Raw genomic sequence first — 23,285 nt, forward strand, 5'->3', positions numbered from 1 at the left:
TAGAACCCTTTAATGGTTTCAATCCTACCTGAATGGTCGACAGCAAGCTGTCCTCTGGCAGAACAAACTCTCTAACCTTCTACCTAACACCCTTGGAGTACCACAAGGCTCTATACTAGGGCCCTTACTGTTCTCCATCTTCATTAACGACCTTTATACTGTCATCCCAAAAGTCAGCTGTATCCAATATGCTGATGACTCTACTCTGATTTGCTCAGCCACATCTCCAGTAGAGTTATGGTCAGCTACCCAGACCACCTTTAATACAATAGAAAACTGGCTTTCTGAACGTCGTCTGATCCTAAATCCCCAAAAATCTAAAATGCTGTTATTTTCACCGACATGTAGGTCTGCCGCTTTCACCTTTACCATAAATTCAAATGATGGCACAATAATCTCCCCTGACCCCTCTGCAAAACTATTAGGTGTCATCATAGACAATGTAAAATTCGACCTAAATGTTAACCAAACTATCAAAACCATCAATAAAAAACTAGGGTCACTTTACAGAATAAAAGCCTTCCTAACTCTTCCAGCTAAAATTGCCATAGCTCGCTCTCACCTTTTTTCAACCCTTCTGTATGCATCACCTGTACTCTCGAATTTAAAGAAGACTGTCCTTCACAAACTCTGTTTGCTACAATCACATTGCCAGGTTTGCCACTGGGGCTGCCTTTTAGGACACATCATTGCATCAGTCTAAATCAGCTTGGGTGGCTTGAACTACCCAGCCTAATCCAGTATAACCAACTGATTATGGCCTATAAAATCCTTTATAATCCGGACAATACTCCTGCACTTAAAAATATTATCAACCCCTATAACAATCCTAGACCGCTTCGATCCTCTAACAAACTGCTAATTCAAACTAGCAAAATTAATAACACAGCCGGTGACTCTCTCTTTGCAAACTCTGTAAGTAGATCTTGGAACTCTCTTCCAGCTGATATTACCTTACTTTCCACCTTAGGTCAATTTAAAACTAGACTCAAACAACATTTGTCACTTAACTGGCTATGTCAATGTATCAAGCCTGGCTAACTCTCTCTAGAATGTGTAGAAATATGTTATCCAGTTCACTGTGTAATTTAATTTAATCCTGACTTGTGCTCAGGATTAACTGTAAACTGTGGAACTTGTTTAACTTGCTTACTTATGTAATCTCTGTAAATAGTCTGTTTGTAATATGTAATGCTGGTATTATGTAATGCTGTATCTGCTTACCCTTGGAGCTTTTCTCCCCGGGCCTCCGCTGAAAATGGACATGCATCCAGTTGGACTATCCGGTCAACAAATGTAAAATAAAAAATAAATAAAAAATATTGGTAATTAGTTAGAACAGCTGCCAAAATTCTTTTGTGCACCGTGCATGGGGACTGCACTTTAATTGGTCACTGCAGAACAATAAAGCAGACATTGCTGTGTTTCTTTGAACAATAAAGCAGCCATTGTTGTGTTTCTTTGAACAATAAAGCAGCCATTGTTGTGTTTCTTTGAACAATAAAGCAGCCATTGTTGTGTTTCTTTTTGTCACGTTAAAAAAAAATGTCCCCATTAAACCAGAAGGAAAAAAAAAATCCTGTATGTTTTACCAGAATGTTTTCCAGTTGTAACGTACTGTGTCTACAGTGCCGTGCTTTTTTTGCAGTTAAAGTAATTGGTCCAAATTCAGTAATGAGCTGCACTGACATTTTTCAGCATGGAATAGCGATTTTAAGTGATTGTTATAGCTGGCCCACTGTGTTAATGCTTAAAGTTTCATAATGTTTCAGCATGGAATAGCGATTTTAAGTGAGTGGTATAGCTGGCCCACTGTGTTAATGCTTAAAGTTTCATAATGTTTCAGAGAGGAATAGCGATTTTAAGTGAGTGGTATAGCTGGCCCACTGTGTTAATGCTTAAAGTTTCATAATGTTTCAGAGAGGAATAGCGATTTTAAGTGAGTGGTATAGCTGACCCACTGTGTTGATGCTTAAAGTTTCATAATGAAGACCACCTCTGTGGCATACTGGTATTAAGCCCAGACAGTGGTACAGATAACACAGGTTGGAGTAGCATCTTAGATACGAGTAAGAGCTGGCCAGAAAGGATGAGAGAGAGTTCTGTTGACAGGCCCCCACCCCCATCCTAGAAGGAGAGAGACAGTTCTGGTTTGCTTTATGGATGACAGCTAGCAGGAATGGTGGATTTCAAACCTCCTGAGTGCACTTGCATGCATAAGCAGGGTGTGTGTGGTAATTAGATGCATTGCTTCTTTGGAGAAGCAGTAGGGGGTCTCAGAAGAGCTTCTGAGGTGGTAGGAGGAGTTCCTTCAGGAATATGTAGGCCACCCTGCAGGGCCAGCAAGCTGGTCCAGTTCCCTACCTCCTCACAGTGGAGCAGAGCGATGGAGATTCCCAGACAGGAACATATGGGGCTGTAGGACTACTGCTTTACCTTGGAATGCAGCTGAGAGCAGCAAAAAAAAACCACTCAATGACATCTTAGAAGATAGAGATGTGGTCTTTCATATGTAGCTAGTTGATCCAGTGGATCAGCGATATTCACTGACCAGTCTGATCATTTACTTTGTACTCTGTTTCCATTGTGAGTAATGTTTTGAGCTTCTGTGTAGATATGGCTGAATAAGCTCACCTACGTGGTTAAGCATAACGGCCTAAACTGCTTCCATACTGAGATGTCATTGCATCAGAAGTAAAAACACTTTTTATTTATCCTAAATATGGAAGTTGTTTGTGTACCTTGCCAACCTTTCACTTTATATTGATATACAGTAGAGAGAGTTTAGTGTGCTTGACAGTGATAACAAATTTTCTAGGCGTTTTCTGTTCCCCTTTACCCCAGTGCCGTGCGCACTGCCTTCACTCTCCGGGTCTTACTTGCTATCCATTGCACTTGGGCAGGTTGTAAATGGCTGCAGGCTTGATTTAGAATTTTTTGGAGTTGGTGCAGTGTTCTGTGTTTTTATTTTGACATTAGTCCTCATTCTCTTGCATATTTGGTGAGAACATTTCATTTTTTTTTTTCTCGTAGTGCTTTCTGGTTGTTCATTCCTCCTCTCTCTGGCTGTGGTTTGCCTGAATTTTGCGTTTCCTGCTTCTTGCCGTGTGTCGTTGGTGCTTTGATACTGTAATTGCTGCTTTTGCTAAGTTGTTTGCGTTGCTACTGTGGTAGGTTGTGCTTTTGTACGTGGCTGGGATATTATGGAAAAGCTGCTGGGTCTAAAATGTGAAGTTTGCAGTCATAAAATCTCACTTCAGGATGGAGACAAAATGTGTGACTCGTCAGTGTTTTCTATGTTCAGGCTGTGAAGTGTGTGTTCTTTAATTTAGAAAAGGAATACACATATTCTAAGTGATTGTTAGGGAAGGTGCCTCAGAGCTGTGCCCCTGTCAGAGTCAAGATCCACATGGATCTTTTCAAACCTCATCAGGAGCAATGTTTGCTCAACTGGACTTGGGACTTCTCTTGACTTTTTTTTCAGGGTTGCACGAATATAGTGGCAGGTACCACCTTTGACATTGTCCCTGGCTGCAGTGCTAATTTACTCTGTACTCCTTAACAATTTGCCAGTGTGAATGCCAATGGCATTCCTAACCTGCAGGTGCTGCTCTTACCCTGCCAACACCATTCCTAACCTGTAGGTACTGCACTTACCCTGCATACACCGTTCCTAACCTGTAGGTGCTGCGCTTAGCCTGCCTACGCCGTTCCTAACCTGTAGGTGCTGCGCTTACCTTGCCAATGCCATTTCTAACTTGTAAGTGCTGTGCTTACCCTGCTGATGTACTCCTCTGTGCCGATTGTGCTGCTGCGTTTGACCCGTGACCATTCCTGATTTGTATCTGCAAGTTCACAGCACCAAGGCAGAAGCCCACAGCAAGTTACTTAACCGGGCAGTGATGGTGTTTCTGGCTAAGTCTTAAAGGTCCATGTGCATTAGTGCCCTATCCTAATTAAAATAAATAAACCCTGCGAGGTGGACAGCTGAAATGGAAGGACATGGGCAATTTAGGCCTAAGACCTCATTACAGCAGAGTGGCTGTTTTCACAGACTTTTTTGTAACATTTTTGATATTTTAGTGTCACTAGACTTGTTGCCTGTCTTCAAAAGAGAGAATTGAGGTGGTATTCATACTAAGTAGGGAAACATTGTGAAGAACATTTGGAAATCGCCCCCACACACTGCCACCGTCACACACAACTTTTTTGTTTTTAGTAACTACCACTTATAACTGAAGTGCTGCAGCAGTCCATGTGTAACATTGTAGCAAGAAACAACAGTGTGTGTGCATGTCAGTCAGATGTGAAGTGCTGCAGCAGTCCATGTGTGATAGTGTAGCAAGAAACAACCCTGTGTGTGTATAAACATATATACACACACACCCCCTTTGTATGTGTGTGCATATAGTGATGTATACAACCTATATTAAAGTGCATTTAGACTTCTGAGCTCTAGATCCCTATTCTTACACTGTTTTATTTATGTGATATACTGTCTAGCAGTAGGTGGTAGGGTTGTGTTTGTGATGTACCATCTTAGCAGTAGGTGTTCTTTTGGGTTTTTTTTTTTTTTGTTTGTCTTTCTCTTAGAGCTGATAGAACTCCTGCTACCCAGTTTTTTATGTACTGCTGTTTATCATCATCATTTATGTTGTGGAGGCATTACCCTGCCTCACAAAAAAGTACTGGAGATTTAGCTGTTTTTTGTCCCTTCAGAATATGGTATGTTTTTCAATGCCTGGTTGTTTCTTGTAAGTTTTCGTTCAGGTGTTTTTCATTTTGCATTTACATGTTGAGAGGTTTCTGTAGCTCTCTGCTGAATTGGGGCCATTCTGAGAAGTGCAGTCTGCACCTGCTTGTGTGTGGTCACCTAATGTAAAAGCAGACAGATCGGCTTCTGTGGGGAAGAGTGAGGTGCTTGTAAAGGAGATGTGAAGATTGGAGGAAGATGGGCGAAGGCTGCCAGCCTAGTCAAATAGAATTTGATACATAATTCTATCAACTGTATAATTAAATGTAAAATACAGACTTGTGTTTTTAAATGAAAGAAAACATTGTAAAATGCGAACTTCAAGATTGTTGCAACATTGCCATCTGCTGTAAGGAAAACCAAGCCAAGCATTTCAAATGTGTCTTTTGAAGATGGAAAGATATTATGAATCTCTCTGATGTTTTACAAGTCGGCTCCAGTGGGTCTGGATGAAGGTTTCATGCCCATTGTTTTAAGGTTAAGTTAATGGCCAGAATTTACATGTGGAAGGTGCTTTATTGCTCTGGTTTCTGATAGTGTATATGTGAAATGCCTTGTATTGTTGTAGTTTCCTGAGCAGGTGTTAGCTTGCTAAATAATGCAGTTTGTGGTCTGAGAAAACCTAAGTGTCAATATGATGTAATTTAGGAGGGCCTCAGCAGAGCTGTTGGTTAGTGTTTAAAAACTATTGTTCAGTGAGAGACTGTAAGCATTTTTATCTTGGACATGTAACCCAGCACTGCTTGCTCTTTATGTATGCAAGTAAGATTATAGCACTGTGCTTTCTCTTAAGAATAGCTGAGGATTAGAATCTTAGATTGTGTTTTTCTTTGACATCAGACTTGTCCTACTGTATTGTTTTAAGTTTCTGTGTGATCTCTGAACTCTTAGATATCTCTGTGGTATTGTAGTATTGTCTTGTGTTTTAATTTATTATTAAATATTTTAAAACCTTTACCTGTTGGCTGGTTAATGTAGAGATTATTTAACCTGTAAAGTACAGTACATATTTACAGATTTTACTGTCTGCCACTCCAAATTAAGCCTAGACTTAATGGTCACATTACCAATTGGATAATAATATTGCACAGTAATAATTGGACACCCTTTTAAGGGCCTTTTAGTAGCTGATAATTATTAGCTGGGTGATGGCAGGAATTACTACCTTATGGTCTGGATAATAGGGGCACAGCTGGAGAACCGGTGCCAGCCTTTTCCCAGGAGGGTCTGTGTGGTTGTATAACCTCTTCTCAAAGTGTGTGTGTGGTGTGTCAGCTACTTGGCAGGGACACGAAGCACTGGTTGGACAGAGAGGGTACTGGATGTTTTGCCCAGCTGGGCTGAGACCTGGACCCTACAGCTGTGCCAGTGGGGAGTCTTACTGGGGACCTGGTGAGCAAAGGAGCAACCAGCCCCAGACTGACTGTGATCTCTGTGTGCACTTAAGGGAAGCTGTACTTTACTGTGTATATTAGTTATCCTTTCATCTTCTAGGAGACGACCTACCTGGTGTTAGTGGTGAGGATTGAGGCTCCTTAATTGCTGGGCCAGGGCACGGGCGTCACAGGAGACTTCAGAGATAAACCCATAGGTTACAAATTACTGAAAAACAAGTGGGAAATCAACTATCTGCTATTTTTATGTACTTTATCATACAGAGTTTACATTCTAGGATTTGCAGCCTTTTTATTAAAATGTTTTTGTTTCCTCAGGGATATCATGTCTATTTATAAAGAGCCACCACCGGGCATGTTTGTTGTTCCTGACGCTCAGGACATGACAAAGGTAAGATACGTCATACTTTGTAACACCTGTATATCCTTTTCTGCATCTACTTTCAAAAGTGTTCATCTTTGCACAATTATATGCTTTCTCTTTCTGTAGATTTTGCTTTTAAAGCTTGTGTTTTAGGTGAGAAGTAGCAGCATCTCTTCACGTTTTTACAGTGCAGTTATTGCATTAAGCTGAGGTTACATTGTTTTAACTTCCCTGACATCTGCTGTTAGAATACAACTTTGATTTAGTACCAGGAAATGGAAACTTGTGCACTTAAAGCTAAGGAAATGTCTGATGGCAGCCTGTAGGCTGCAGGAGATGGATTGTTCGGACTAAGGAGACAGAAGGTATTTGACTGTCCTCTTCTAGCAAACTTCAAGCTTATGCAACAGGATTGTGCAGTGGCAAAGACTAGTAGGGTTTTTAGGTTTTGTGGTGGAAGGTGGTGCAGAGTCACTGGGGGTAGATAATCTTATTATAATTTATTTACAGTCATGAACCATAGAGCTTCTTGTCACAAAAAGACCCAGCAGCTGGCCTTACTTCTAGAGCCTTTTACCATTCTCTGTCTTTGTGGGATGGACACTGTCCTTGCCTGTATGTTAGGGGTTCCCCTTCAAAACATCTAATTCTCATAACATCGAAACTCAAAACACTGAGACCATAACATCGAAAACCCAAAATACTGAAAACTCATAACATCGAATTTCATAATATTGAAAATGTAGACCTACTCGGATCATACTCAGACATACTGAGATCAGTACTAAGCTAACTGCCCTTGTGGGCCATTTTAAACCTAGTCAATTACCCCATGTAAGAATCGAACCCTATACCTTGTGTCTGTAAGGTAAACACCTTAACCATTATACCAACCTCTCTCTGTGTATCATCAAACAAGTAAATGTTATAGTTTAGTCTGTTAATCTTGTGGTATCACTATAAGGTGTAGTTTTTATTTATGTAGTTATTGTTTATATAGTTTAGAAATTTATATTATTTCTACAGTGTTTTATTTTGCGAATCTGTACGTGTTTTTAGGCCATACAGATAAGTAATTTTGACATTGTGTACATTCTGTATGGTGATTGCGATACAGTGAGGTTAGGAAATTAACTGTTTTTTTCCACTGTATTGCGATCTCGGATATTTCATTTACGGGGGGGTTGGGGGTGCATTGGGGCTTGCCCCTCTGCAGAAACCTAGTAAAACGTGTTTGATGATGTTCGTGTTTCACTATTGTAGTCATCACTGTAGGGTTCTTCCTGCCGGCAGGCAGTCCTCTGTCGGCCAGAATCCCAAAGTCTGGGTCCGGCGTCGGCTGTTCAGTCATGCTCCCTGACATCAGAGTGCTAGGAGTATAAAGCTGCCAGCCAACGCCATGTTCTCCAGTCTTTCTTGCCGTGCGGTGAAAGCAGTTCGCAAGTGCCGGTCGGCTGACTCCTGATATTTTTTCGTGCTTCAGTTCGAAGACTTACTTCTTCTCAAAGCTAAGTACCCCGTTGGGGAATCTTTTTTCTTGCTCCAGTCCAATGTCAGAAAAAGTTAATAATTGCATTTCTTGTGGGAAGCAAATACCTCATAAGGATTTCCATTCTTACTGTATTCCTTGTTTAGGCCCTAACCACGACGTACCTAGTTGTCGGTTTTGTGCTAGATTTAACCAACGTACAATTAAGCAGAGGTACGTTTTTGCTTTTCACTACTTAGGCAGGCGATTTAATTATAAAATGTCGTCGGACACGCTTCTGACTACCGGAGTTCACAAACGACGCAAGGATAAGGACAGGCCTGCGAGGTCCAAATCAGATGACGTTTTACAAGCAGAGCCAGCTACAGGTTCGGCCGTCGTCAGTGAGGCGCTTTAGCAGCCCCTGTCATCAGCCATTTCAGAACCGATTGCCGAAATGGACTCCCACGAGGAGCCAACTAGGCCTTTGAGTACTCCAGCTGCAGGACCTTCGGACAATGCTCCCTCGGATGGGTCTGGAGCCGCTGTGCAGGTACCGGCTTCCGAGGGGGTTTTCAGGCCTACACCGCTTCTGATAAAGGCAAAGACAAAGGCAAAGACTCCTTCTAAATCTAAGACACCAGCCCAGGCCTCTTCTGATCCGGGACCCAAATCTCAGAAACAGCTACTTAAAATGGCGGAGGACTTACTAACCATGATTAGGGGTTCACATCCCCCTCCAGACAAAAGGCCAAGGCAAGAATTGGATTATGAATCTTCTGATCAGGCATCTATTTCTTCAGTGTCTTCCTCTGAACAGGAATATATTTTCCCTCCTTATGAGGATTCTGATGCTGAGGAATCCATTCCATCAGCTTCTCACCTTGAGGATTTTTCTTTTGGGGAAACTTTACATGACATGAGGGAACATTTTCACTGGGAAGGACAAGAGTACTCGGAATCTAAGAGAAGACTTAGGGAGTTCCTTCTTCTACCCCAACATAGACCCCTGGCTATTCCCCCTATTTTGGATATTGTGGATGATGCCTTTTCTGAGGCTAATTTAACTCCTGACTCCTTTCCTTCAGCCCCTGCTAAGCCCGACAGATATTACAGGGTCCCTGACTCACACCAGTTCCTTTACAAAAATCCTACTGCTGATCCAGAAACCATTTCTCAGGGTCCTAAGGGGGTTAAGGCCGCCTCTGCTAAAAACCCTATTCCGACAGATAAGGATTCCAGAGCTTTGGAGAGATGGGGCAAAAAAGTGTACACTTCTGCTACTTTATCTATTAGGGCTTTAAATTGTCAATTTCATATGCTAAAATATCAGCAATTCCTGCTGTCTGTTATGAAACAAAAGCTGGGTACCATTTCTGCATGTGCAGATAATAAGGAATTACATGATTTGATGCATGCTACTGAGCAAGTGGGGAAGCATGGCTTACACTGTGGTTTTGATGCCTTGGAGGCTTCATGCAGGGCGGCTGCCACTGGCACAGTCATTAGAAGGCATGCTTGGTTAAAGGAGGAAAACTTACCTGATCAAGTGAAAGCAAAGTTACTGGATGCTCCTGTTCAGCATAATGTTTTGTTTGGGCCTAAGGCTGAAGAGGTGATAAAGAAAATGGAGGATGAGGCAAAATCCATGCAAACAGTTAAATTGGCCAACTAAAAATTGGTCCTTTCCCAGCTCAGACATGCCTCAGAGGGGTAGATATAGGGGCTCCAGAGGGAGGACCCAAGCACAGACCTTTTACAGATCTAGACAGTGGAGTGCTTCCACCCCCAGGGGTGGAGAGGACAGACCTCAATCTTTTATAGAAAGCAGGCTCACTGACTCCCCCTGCATGGCTCCAGGAACTTCTCTCCTGGAAGCCCCTCTAGGAGGAAAACTCTCTTTTTCAACAAAATTGGACTTGCATAACCCAAGACAAGTGAGTTCTGGATGTAGTTTCAAGAGGTTACAAATTCCACTTTCATATCTTGCCAAGACCAAACCACCGATGGGCAGAGGCATTAAACCAGGTGGGATCCCTCATGGCTATGAGGGCCATAGAACTGGTTCCACAATCAGAGACTGGGCAAGGCTTTTCTTCCTAGTTCCCAGAAAGCAAAATTCATGGAGACCCATCCTGGATCTCTCAGTCTTAAACACCTTCCTGGAGATACCAAAGTTCAAGATGCTTACCCTGCAGCAGCTCCTGCCAATGTTGAGCAAAAATGCATGGATGGTGACATTGGATTTAAAGGAGGTTTACCTACACATCCCTATCAGACAGGAGTGCAGAAAATACCTCGGGTTCAAGGCGGGCTCGAAACATTACCAATTCTCTGCGCTGCCCTTTGGCTTGTCTACTGCGCCCAAGGTCTTTACCAAGTGCCTGGCACCAGTAGTGGCTTATTGCAGACTCAAGGGAATTCAAATTTACCCTTATCTGGACGACTGCCTTATTCAAGCAGACAGCAAGGATGTCTTACTCCAGCACCTGGAATTTGTTCAAAATCTACTCAGGTTCCTGGGATTCACTGTGAACATAAAGTCAAATTTGACACCCACACAACAGATAACTTTTCTGGGTGCTCTTCTAAACACAACAACCCAGATGGCATTCCTGACATCCGAAAAACAACTGCAGCTGGCTTCAACTTTCAAAACCTTGGCGTCAATAACTCAGCTAACTGCAAGGAAATTCCTGCAGGCTTTGGGTTACATGGCCTCCTGCATTCTTCTCATACCAAATGCAAGACTACATATGAGAAAAATACAATGGTACCTAAAAAGTGTATGTTCCCAGCATTGCCACAGTCTAGACACACAGATTGCTGTCTTGCCTTGCCTACAAAAGGAATTCCATTGGTGGACCATGGCATGTCTTCACAACAAAGGGAAAGCCTTCAGTCTGCCTCCAGCCAGCCAAGTGTTAACCACGGATGCCTCGGATTACGCATGGGGAGCCCACTTGCAGGGAAAAGGTCTGCAAGGTTTTTAGGACAGAGGATCAGAAGCACCTACATATCAATTTAAAAGAGATGTTAGCTGTACAGAATTCCCTCTTGGCTTTCAGGAATCTTCTACAACCAGGACAACTACTGATACGGACAGACAACACCACAGTTATGTGGTACATAAACAAGCAAGGGGGTTCACACTCCTACCCCCTTTGCAGACTAGCCATGACTCTATGGAACACAGCTCTAGCTTGCAAAGTGGATCTACAAGCTCAGTTCCTGCCAGGAAAACAAAGTATTCTGGCAGACAGCCTGTGCAGGAACCTGTCCGACCCACACGAGTGGATGCTAGACACCCAAATATTCAAGAGGATTACAGAAGCCTGGGGCTGCCCGGACATAGATTTATTTACATCCCCCATCATAGGTTCATAGGTTCATACTAGGCTATCTGCCCTAGGGCATTTATAAGCCTAGCCAGAATGTGTTTGGCTTTCGCCACCCATTTTAAATTTATTTTGCTATGCCCTTTTTCGAGGTTAGTATACTGTGCCTCTGTCTAACAGTGACACAGAAGTGATACCTGGGGTAAACCTACGATCTCCCATCCACTCATCAAGATTCCTCTTGAAGAGAGTCAGTGAGGGACTCTGCCTAACCTGGACTGGGATTTTATTCCAGAGTGAAGGGAGCCTCTTGGTTATGAATCTGTCCCTCCAGCATTTCCTATTTATTTCAGTGCTGAGGTTCAAGTCTCTCAAGCGCGTAGCTCGATGGGATTTGGATTTTCTGAGGTGCAGCATGTCCATTAATTCCGGGTTGGACATGGCTTTATACGTCAGGCACAGATCGCCTCTGAACAGGCGGTATGCCACTGAGTAGAGGTGGAGTTTCTTTAACCGGGCAGCATATGGCATCTGTTTGAGCCTTTGATCCTCTTGGTGAGGTACTTTTGGGGTCTTTCCAGTTGTTGCAGGTGTCTGGTAAGGTACATCCCAAAGGGCATTGTACTCAATTATGGGCCTGATGAGGGATGAGTAAAGAGGCACGATGGCGTCCCTGATCTAGATGTGAATCCCTTCATGATTAGGTGGGCTATATAAAATGTTTTTCTAACCACTTTGGCCACGTGGTTGTCAAATGAGAGATTGCTATCAACTTGGGTCCCCAGGTCCCTAATTACTTCTTCTGTACTTAATGGATTACCACCTATGTGGTAATTTGTGGGCACTTTGTTTTTGCCAAAGGGGATGACTATACACTTTTTGGCATTTAGCTTGAGGCCATGGCTCTGGCACCAGTTGTCTGTTTCTATGAGGCCCTTTTGGAGGTTGCTTGTGTCGACTGGAGAGTCGATTATGGCGCCCAGTTTGCAGTCATCTGCGAACTTAGTCAGCCACAGTCCTTCCGTGTTGGCCTGTACCTCCGAGAAATATATACCGAACAAGAGAGGTCCCAGGACTGAGCCTTGTGGGACACCACTTGTAACTGGTTAGGAGTCTGACATGGCTCCAGCAATTCTAACCATGTGGGTTCTGTCCTTGAGCCAGTTTGCAATCCATTTACTGACATAGGGGTGTATGTTTAAGCTGGTGAGCTTATCTAATAATGCCCAAGTGGGGTATTGTATGAAAGGCTTTTGCGAGGTCCAGGTAGGCTGTGTGGACCACCTTCCCCTCGTCAATGGCCTTGGTGACTGTTTCAAAGAAATCAACCAGGTTTAAGAGGCAGGATCTGCCCTTAACAAAGCCGAACTGGGTAGGATCCAGTGTTTGTAGGTCCCCAATATCTTTATTTATGAGGTCCATGATGATCCTTTCCATAGCTTTGCAGACCAAGCTAGTCAGGCTTATGGGGCGATAGTTTCCAGGATCCGTTGAGGCACCACCTTTATGGAGAGGGACCACTGTTGCTGTATGCCACTCTTTGGGCACATATACTGTAGTAAGGCTGAGATTGAACAGTAGTTTTATGTTTGGGTTTAGCTCTTCTTGGAGTTGATGTAGGACACAGCCCGGGACACCATCTGGTCCCATTGATGCTGTGTTTTTTGCTTTGGAGAAGGCGGCTCTTACCTGAGCATCTGAGATGTCAGGGGGGCAGCACTCTGCTGGGATAGATATTTGCCCTTTTGGTGGGGGGGGGGTAGAAGTTTGCGCTGAACCTGTCAGCTAGGATGTTGGCAATGTCTGTGGGTTCGGTGTATTTTTTGTCATTTTGGACTAATTCTGAGCATATCTGGGAATTACCACCCAGGTTCTTAACATAACTAAAGAAAGCCTTGTGATTATCCTTAGTGTCCTGTGCAATTTTTCTCTCGAAGCTGGCCTTAGACAATTTTATGTGTGCCCGCAGTTTTTTGCTAATACTGATCAGTGATGCCTTCCCTTTTTGGGATTTTGCTCTATCATTTAGTAGCTTCCTCTTTCTATTGTATAGTTTGTTTATGGCTGGGGTCCACCAGACAGGACGTCTGCCTTTGGAGGATTGGGTCTTGGTTTTTTTTGGGATCGCATGATCCATGCATTCCTGAAGGTGTTCATAGAATGCGTTTATAAAGGATTCTGCGGTCTGGGCCGTATTTTCCACAGGCCCTGGGGCTTTGAAGGATTCCACCTCAGATGTCCTTCAAGGATGCATCTGCAGTCCTAACATATGGGTTGTCCTGCCTCAGGCAGCCCTTCGGTCGGCCGGATTCCAAAGTCTGGGTCTGGCCTCGGCTGATGTCGCACTTCACCCGACGTCACAGCTGCTGTTTATTGGGTATAAAGGCATCAGCCGACGCCATTTTCCTCAGTCTTTCTTGCCGCGTGGTGCCCGAAGCAGAAGCTGTTGGCAAGTGCCGGTCGGTCAGATCCAGAGATTTCTACTACCGAATACTTCTAAAAAGCTAAGTACCCCGTTGGGGACTCTTTCTTGCCTCAGCCGATGTCAGACAAAGTAAATAATTGTTTAACTTGTGGGAAACAAATACCTCATAAGGATTACCACTCGTACTGTCTTCCTTGCTTAGGCCCAGACCACGACGTATCAGCTTGTCTAGCCTGTGCTTCCTTCAACCAACGGACTCTTAGACGTCGGTCGGAGTTTGCAGAGGAGTTTTTTGGTCACGCTTTTGCATACAAAATGCCGTCGGATACTCCGACTACTCAATTAGCTAAAAAGCGCAAGGAAAAGGACCGACATTCGCGGCCCACGGTTTCGGCTGAAACCACGGTTAGGCCTACCGCGAGTGTCTCTGTTTCGGCTGAAACAGAGTCCCCGGTTCTTCCTTCGGCCGAAAGCATGCCTCCGATAGCCGAGGCCTCACAGCGCATGGCTGAATCTGCTACTGAATTTACTGCTACAGTAGCAGGCACCCAGGATTTGTCAGACACTATTCCTTTAGACATATCTACCCTTGCACGTGGGGCTGCTAGACCCCCTGCTTCTATGTCTATAAAGGCTTTTGCCAGGGCTAAAGCAGCTAAATCTTCTAAGGCCTTACCTGCTAAAACGCCCTCACATAGGCCTACCTCTAGTTCCCAAATTCTCAGCCTGGCTGAGGATCTCATTTCTTTGATCAGGGGATCCCAACCTCACCCAGACAGGGCCTCTCAGCCCCCTCCAGATAAGAGGCCCAGGACTGAACCTCCGGAACCTGTCTCTATAGACTACTCCTCGGATGACTCAGACATTTCAGACCCTCAGGAAGGCCCATATTCTCCTTATGAGGATTCTGATGCAGAAGACTCCATTCCTTCTGCTTCTCCTCCTGAAGACTTTTCCTTTGGGGAAACCTTGCATGCTATGAGGGAACATTTCCAATGGCAGGGCCAGGATTTTTCAGATTCAAGGAAAAGGCTAAGGACTTTTTTACACTTACCACAGCATAGGCCTTTAGCCATTCCTCCAGTACTAACAGTTGTTGATGATTCATATAATGATGCCTGTACTGCCCCTGATTCTCTTCCTCCGGCCCCTGCCAAGCCTGACAGATATTACAGGGTCCAGGACACACACTACCATTTGTATAAGGCTCCTGTTGCAGACCCTGAAACCATTTCACAGGGCCCTAAAGGTGTGGCAGCTGCCTCTGCCAAAAACCCTCTTCCTTCTGAAAGGGAATCTAGAGCATTAGAGATGGGGTAAAAGGTTTATACTTCTGCTACTCTTTCGGCCAGGGCCTTGAACTGTCGATTCCACATGATTCAGTACCAGGAATTTTTGTTAGACCAGCTAAATAAAAAACTGTCTTCTCCTGAACCTTTAGACCGCAAGTCCCTTCAGGATTTGGTACATAACTCTCAGCAGGTCAGTAACCATTTCTTAAAATGTGGCTATGATGCACTGGAGGCTTCCTTTAGATCAGCTATGACTGGAACAGTGATTCGAAGGCATGCCTGGTTAAAAGAACAATCCTTACCAGATCATGTTAAGTCAAAACTCCTAGATGCTCCCATGGAGAAACAAAGTTTGTTTGGCTCCCCTGCACAGGAGGTTCTAAAGAAGGAAGAAAAAGCAAAATCTGTCCAAACAGTCAAGGATTTCTTACAGGTCCAACCTCCGAGGTTTAGCAGAAATTGGCCTTCGAAGAATTGGTCCTTTCCAGACAACTCCAGAGCGCAGAGAGGCAGAAATAGACGCCCAAGAGGCAGAGGTCAATCTAGGGGTGCCTACAGGGGACGTCAGTGGCAGCCTACCAACCAGAGAAGTACTGCCACAGATTCAACTACAACCACTTCCACAGGGCAGACACAATGACTTGGCTCTGGTTCCGCCTACCAGGGAACAACTGGAAGCACCCTTGGGCGGAAAGCTAGCCTTATTTTCCGACAACTGGCATTACATTACAGGAGACAAATGGACTTTACAAACAATAGACAAGGGCTACAGGTTTCACTTCCACACTCTACCACAAAAAGAGAGGAATGCCAAACCTACCACCAAGCCAAAAAACAGACGCTCTAAGACAATTCTACAACTTCTTAAGGATGAGAGCTATAGAAAAGGTACCACCTATGGAACAAGGCCAAGGATTTTACTCCAGGCTTTTCCTTGTACCAAGAAAAGAAAATCAATGGAGACCTATTCTAGACTTGTCCGTACTGAACACATACCTCATTGTTCCAAAATTCAAAATGCTGACCCTCCAGCAGCTTCTTCCCATGCTGGGCAAGGAGTCTTGGCTGGTGACTCTAGATCTCAAGGAGGCATACCTGCACGTCCCTATACGACCAGATTGCAGAAGACACCTCAGATTTCTTGCAGGATCAGAGCATTATCAATTCTCAGCATTGCCCTTTGGCTTATCTACTGTGCCCAGAGTTTTCACGAAATGCCTGGCATCAGTAATTGCTCATTGCAGGCTTCAGGGAATTCAAATTTACCCATACCTGGACGACTGCCTAATACAAGTGGACAACAAGTCAAAATTAACAAAAGATTTGGAAAATGTCATACAACTGTTGCAAGCCTTGGGATACACAGTCAACATGCAAAAGTCAAGACTAGTGCCATCCCAAAGGATAACATTCTTGGGTGCAGAACTGGATACATCAACTCAGATGGCTTTTCTCACAGAAGAAAAACAAAAGCAACTACCAGTCTACTTCATGACATTAACAACACAAACTCAGCTTACTGCAAGGAAAGTCTGCAAGGAAAGTCCTGCAAGCCCTGGGTTACATGGCATCCTGCATAATATTGATTCCGCATGCCAGGCTGCATATGAGAAAGTTACAATGGTACCTAAGGAATGTATGGTCTCAACACAAGCACAGTCTAGAAGCCCAGATTCCAATAATTCCATGCCTGAAGCAAGAATTCCTATGGTGGGCTCAGGCCTGTCAGTTGAACAGAGGATTGCCTTTCCACAAACCTCATCCAAGCCAGACCATCACCACGGACGCCTCAGACCTAGGCTGGGGGGCACACATGGTGGACAAGTGTATACAAGGCCTATGGACCCAAGACCAGTTGAATCTACACATAAATCTAAAGGAGATGCTGGCAGTGAAACATGCGATCCAGGCATTCAGACCACTCCTTCAACAGGGTCATCTGCTGATAAGGACGGACAATACCACAGTCATGTGGTACATCAACAAACAGGGAGGTGCACATTCATATCCTCTATGCCGGATGGCAATGGACCTGTGGAATGTGGCCCTGAAACTCAACATTCAACTTCAGGCCAGATTTGTACCAGGAAAAGAAAATTCTCTAGCAGACACCTTAAGCAGAACTACCACGGATGTTCACGAATGGATGCTGCATCCAGATATCTTCAAAGCCATAACAAAGAAATGGGGACTACCAGAGATAGACTTGTTCGCCTCCCCACACGATCACCAATTGAAGAAATTCTGCACAAGAGCATACCACCCACTTGCTTGGGGGGTGGGCTCCCTTTCCTTCAGCTGGAAAAACCTGACAGCATATGCATTTCCACCTCTTCCTTTCATGTACAAAGTTCTACTGAAGATCAGAGAGGATTAGCCAAGGGTAATCCTGATAGCTCCAGACTGGCCGAGGCAACATTGGTACCCGCTACTGAGAAGCATGTCTCGGACACACGCATGGCCTCTACCTCTACGTCCTTTACTTCTAACACAGAACAACTACAAGATCCTACATGCAAACTTGAAAACACTGCAGCTAGCTGCTTGGAATATTGCATAAAACAAAATAACCCAGGTTTATCTCAGAGGGTTAAGGACATTATCCTGGAGGCACGCAGACCCTCCACAAGGAAAACTTATTCAGCCAAGTGGAAAAGATACCTCATTTGGAGTGCAGCAAAGGGAGAAAATGTCTCATTGGCAGGCATAGCACACATCCTGGAATATTTAGCAGAACTGTTCCACAATGGCCTGTCTTACTCCTCCATTAAGATTCATGCATCAGCAATTTCAGCAGAATACAACATGGATCGTCCTGTCTTCTCTCATCCTCTACTCAGGCAGTTCTTGAGAGGAATAAAAAATGTAAAACCTCCAAGGAAACCACCTTTACCTACATGGGATCTCAACTTTGTGCTGGAAAAGTTAACACTTCCCCCTTTTGAACCAGCAGCAACAGCAGAATTACAGTTCTTGTCTTGGAAAACTGCTTTCCTGCTAGCAATCACTTCAGCAAGAAGGGTATCTGAGTTACAGGCATTAATGGCAGTACAACCCTTCCTTATCTTCCATCAGGATAGAGTCTCTCTGAGAACTTAACCCTACCTTTATGCCAAAAGTGGTCTCCAGAGTATCATTGAACCAAGCGATTCATTTACCTACATTCTTCCCCAACCCACAGAACAGGGGGGAAAGACTGCTACATACCTTGGATGTGCACAGACAATTACGCTACTATCTGGACAGAACTTAGACCAGCAGAAAAACTGACCAGCTTCTGGTAGCATATGCAACAGGAATGCAAGGAAAAGCAATTTCAAAACAGACAATCTCAAAATGGATAGGAAATTGCATTTGATTTTGTTACTCTTTTCATGGAAAGACAACTCCTGAAAATATCAGACCTCATTCCACAAGAGCTACAGCCACCACTACAGCTTTCCTACAAGGAGTGGCTACCAAAGACATTTTAGAAGCTGCTACTTGGAGCTCCGTGCATACATTTGCCAAGCATTATAATCTTCCCTTATACTCTAGATCCCGAGCAGGTTTTGCAACTGCTGTTTTGCAAGGGATCTTAACTACACCATCTTTATCTTAGTGCCTCAGTTTGGCTATGGTATTCTACCCATATGTTAGGACTGCAGATGCATCCTTGAAGGACATAGTACAGTTTTGTACCTACCATAAATGTAGATGTCCGATAGGTATGCATCTGCAGTCAGGATTACCCACCCTCCTTTTCCTCTGTGGTATTCCTAGGGTATTTACCCCTCTTTTAGCTAGCTGGGGGAATCTATTATGGTGTATTTGTTTGTATATATGTATATATATATATTTTTATATTGTTTGCTCTCTGCTGTTTGGAATTATTTGCATTTATCCAAATTTAGCCTTCCTAGAGGGCACCTGGCATCTGGGGCAAGAAACACTGAGGAAAATGGCGTCGGCTGATGCCTTTATACCCAATAAACAGCAGCTGTGACGTCGGGTGAAGTGCGACATCAGCCGAGGCCAGACCCAGACTTTGGAATCCGGCCGACCGAAGGGCTGCCTGAGGCAGGACAGCCCATATGTTAGGACTGCAAATGCATACCTATCGGACATCTACATTTATGGTAGGTACAAAACTGTACTTTTTGAGGAGTGTGAAATTTGCTTTAGAGAAGTTTTTCACTGTGGTTTTCTGGGCAGGGGGTGGGGTCAGGATGTGAATATCCAGTGAGATTAGTTTATGGTCTGATCTTACCAGTGAGGGATACACTTCTGGTCTGGAGCATAGAGTCCCCATGTTGGTGATGATCAGGTCCAGTATGTTTTCCCCTCTTGTGGGAGTGGTAACAAGTTGTTCCATAGCATTTGAGTTTATAAATTCTAGGAACCTTGGGCTAGGTATTGGAGCTAGAGTAATGCTCCCAGTCTATGTTTGGGTAGTTGAAGTCGCCCAATATAATGGTGTTTGGAGAGACCTTCATATTTTCCAGTGTTCTCAGGAAGGCCGAGTGGGGTTCCTGGGTTTGGGAGGGTGGTCTGTAGCAGGCTATAAACTGGAAGGCAGTTTTACCCACTGTTAGTTGCACATGGATAGTCTCTGATGCTTCGTGCTTTGCCACCAACCTGGAGGTGTGGGTATCTTTGATGAATATCGATACTCCCTCCTTTGTGGTTCAGTCCAAGTTTTGGGGCCGAAAAGCATGGTATGAGGTATAACCTGGTAGTGCTGGGGTGCTCTCGGAGCCCTGAACCAGGTTTCTGTTACTGCACAGATATTGATGTTCTCCATGCTAAGGAGAGTTTCGAAAAGGTGCATCTTGAGGTTTAGACTTCTGGCGCTGAGTAGCATTACTCTTAGTTTCTTATCCCTAGTGATACCTATGGAGGTGGGTTTGTCTTTTGAGCCTTGCCTAAAAAAGGCACTATTGGGGTAGCAAGAGCCTTTGCCAATATCCGAAGGCTCACGCGTGACAGGTGCAAGCCGCCCTAGCGGCATCGTGGCTTGTCGAGCATATCATCCCAAGCTGACAGGCATTGGATCCCCTTTGAATGACACCAGTACTTAAGCCAATTGTTGAAATTGATCATCTTGTCTTCATATTGTGGCATCATTCTTGGTGAGGGTAAGATGCTACTCAAGGTCAGGGTCATACCGGCCTGGGCTACATGCTCAGAGAGCTCCTTTATGTCTCTTTTCATGTAGTCCAGGGAGGTATGTCTCAGGTCATTCACACCAGCATGGACAATGACTGAGTCATATTTGTACTTGCCTTGGAGTGACCTGAGTGCTTGTGTTATGTGGCGGATCCTAGCGCCCGACAGGCTGCTCACCGTGACCCTCTCCTTGTTCAGCCTGGTGAGCGGGACGTCAGTGTGCCTGACGATAGTCACCTATTACAAGTGTATCAGGTGTGTTGTTTAGTCTTAAGGGCTGTGACTGTTCGGCACACTGGCTTTGTGAGATATGTGTTTTGTTTTGGGGTAGCGGCTGCTTGGGTGTCTGCTTTGGAGGTCTCTGCTGCTTCGGCAGATCTTTATTTAGAGCCTCCGAGTATATTTTTGTGTGATTATGTGTTTGGTTTGCTGTCGTGGTAGGTCTATGTGAGACTGGAATTGTAGTGAGTGTGGTTTCCTTCTCCTCCTGACTTGGTTATGCCAGTACTGAGTTGAGAGAGCTTAGCCTCCAGTTTGGCTATATGGTTGTATCTCTCACATGTGTTGGAATTTGTTGGGAGGAGTAGAGGGTTGTCTGTGTACATGAGGCAGTTGTAACATTGCCTCAAGATTCCCAGATTCACCAGCTGGACCGGAGAGGAGACTGACAACTGACCTTTGGACATGCTAGAATAATAGTGGGAATTCCTTTATAATTGAAAACAAGGGCCAGTGGGGAGTGAGGGTGTAGTGCTTTTAATTTTTAGTGCTGACTTATAATTGATTTAATGAGCAAGTGCCAGGTAACTTAAATGCAATGTGTTACAGGTAACTTAAATGCAAAAATGACAGTAACTTTCTTTCAAGTGAAACAAGGAAATAAGTACAGTAAGCAATGCAGATATCACTAGTGATCCACAGAAGCGCTGAGAAGCCGTGTATTAGGTGGAATTAGCGATCCAGGGAAATAACAAGCAAACAAAAAACAAGCATATAAACAAAGCTAGATTCAGCAGGCCTGGACTAGTCTATGCTACAGCAAACAAGGTGTACCAATTTCAGTAAGATACAGTTCAGATATTCAGGCACTATAAACCTTTAACCAGAAATTCCCAGCTCAGAAGGGCAGAGTCCAGCCTCTTCTCCCACAAGAGTGCAGACCACAAACCTTCTTAATGTAAAATAACTGGCCTGAAGCCCAAGTGCTTAAACCAGAACTAATACACTTTAAGAATAACAGACACTGAGCTCTCAATCAGCAGTTCCCAACTTAGAAGGATGAAAGCTACCTGTAATGCCACCACAGTGCATGCCACAAACCTTCCTAATGTAAAACAACTGGTCTGAAGCCCAAGTGCTTAATCCAAAAGACGTAGAATGATAGCTACACTTTAATCAAGTTACTACCAAGCAGTAATAAATACAACTGAATACTTTAGAGAATGCCTGGATTAGTGCTCAAGTTACACAAACAAAGCTAGATCCAGCAGGCCCGAATCCAGTCTATGCCACAGCAAACAAGGCGCACCAACTTCAGTAAGAAGCAGTTCAGATATGCATGCACTATAAGCCTTCAACCAGAAATTCCCAGCTCAGAAGGGCAGAGTCCAGCCTCTCCTCCCACAAGAGTGCAGACCACTTAACCCTCTTAATGTAAAATAACTGGCCTGAAAGCCCAAGTGCTTAAACCAGAATTAATACACTTTTAGAATAACAGACACTGAGCCCTCAATCAGCAGTTCCCAACCTAGAAGGATGTAAGCTACCTGTTCTGCCACTACAGTGCAGACCACAAACCCTCTCAGTGCAAAACAACTGGTCCGAAGCCCAAGTGTTTAAACCAAAAGGCTTAGAATGAGTTGCACCAAGCAGTAATAAATACAATTGAGTACTTTTAAGATGATGCAAAAGTAAAAAAAGTAGGTAGAAACACAATTACAGTAAAAGCAGATGAAAGTTTTTTTTTTTTTTTTTTTTTTCTGAACAAGTGCTGAGATCAAAGAAACAGATTTGAGTGCTGAAACTAGAAAACTGGCTAGTTATAAGAAAAAAAACTAAGCTAGAAGGCTTTCCTCCAACACAGAAGGGCTTGGGGGCTCAGAAGCTTACAAATTGTCTATACCACTTAACAGGAAAGGCAGGAAACAAGCTTAAATTTTTTTTTTTTCTGTTTCCCAGATGCTCTCTTTGTACACAGTAGGAGTGCCTGAAATCAGAATATGATCTCACTGCACTCAGTTGAATGAGCAAATGAGATGGGCCCAGAAGGAGTATCCAAACACAAATTTACAAGAGGGGCGGGCAGTTGCAAGGCCACTGAAGAGCAGAGTGAATGAGAGCAGAGTGAAAACTTCCAGTTCAGTTAATATTTCTTCCACACAGTTAAAATCAATTTAAATACTGTATTTGTTTGAAAAAAAAAAGAGCAGATAAAGGTACTTAAATTCTCTTATACGTCCAGTTGAATATAGCAAGAGCAAGTTCTTAACCCCAAAGCTGGGTTTTTTTTTTAAAAATATTTCACACTGTACCACTAAAATAGGCAAAGGTCAGGAAAATCAAAATGTGACTACCCCACCTGTAATTACTAAAATACTAGCAAATAACAAAAAAATTCAGCAAACTGGCTAATCCGGTTAAGCTCATTTAAATACACAGTTAAATGAAACAGAGCAGATAAAGGTACTTAAATCCTCTTATACGTCCAGTTGAATATAGCAAGTTCTTAGCTGGCCAAAGCTGAGGTTTTTAAGCATAAAATATTTCACACTGTACCACTTAAATAGGCAAGGACAGGAAATCAAAGAATGTGACTACCCCCACACCTGTAATTACTAGCAAATAACAAAATTCAGCAAACACTGACTAACTTCCAGTTCAGCTAATATTCCTTCCACACAGTTAAAATCAATTTAAATACTGTATTTTTTTGAAAAAAAAAGAGCAGATAAAGGTACTTAAATTCTCTTATACGTCCAGTTGAATATAGCAAGTTCTTAGCCGGCCAAAGCTGAGGACCACCAGTTAACAGATTTTTTGCACAAGGACATTTCACAAGCTAGCATGGAAAGTGGATACACTATCATTCAGTTGGATAAACCTC

The 23,285-nt window shown here is 43.7% G+C and overlaps 1 protein-coding gene across 1 annotated transcript in view; it reads left to right on the forward strand.

Moving 5' to 3' along the window:
* UBE2Z (ubiquitin conjugating enzyme E2 Z) overlaps positions 1–23,285 on the forward strand; it is a 635,363-nt gene that overhangs the window by 223,435 nt on the left and 388,643 nt on the right. The window contains exon 2 of the mRNA XM_044055394.1: positions 6,466–6,538. Coding sequence (XP_043911329.1) covers positions 6,466–6,538 — 73 coding nt within the window. The remainder of the gene's footprint in view (positions 1–6,465; positions 6,539–23,285) is intronic.

The sequence above is a fragment of the Protopterus annectens genome, chromosome 13.part0 (genome assembly GCF_019279795.1).
Source record: "Protopterus annectens isolate FY-2018-M chromosome 13.part0, PAN1.0, whole genome shotgun sequence".
NCBI classification, from domain to species: Eukaryota; Metazoa; Chordata; order Ceratodontiformes; family Protopteridae; genus Protopterus; species Protopterus annectens.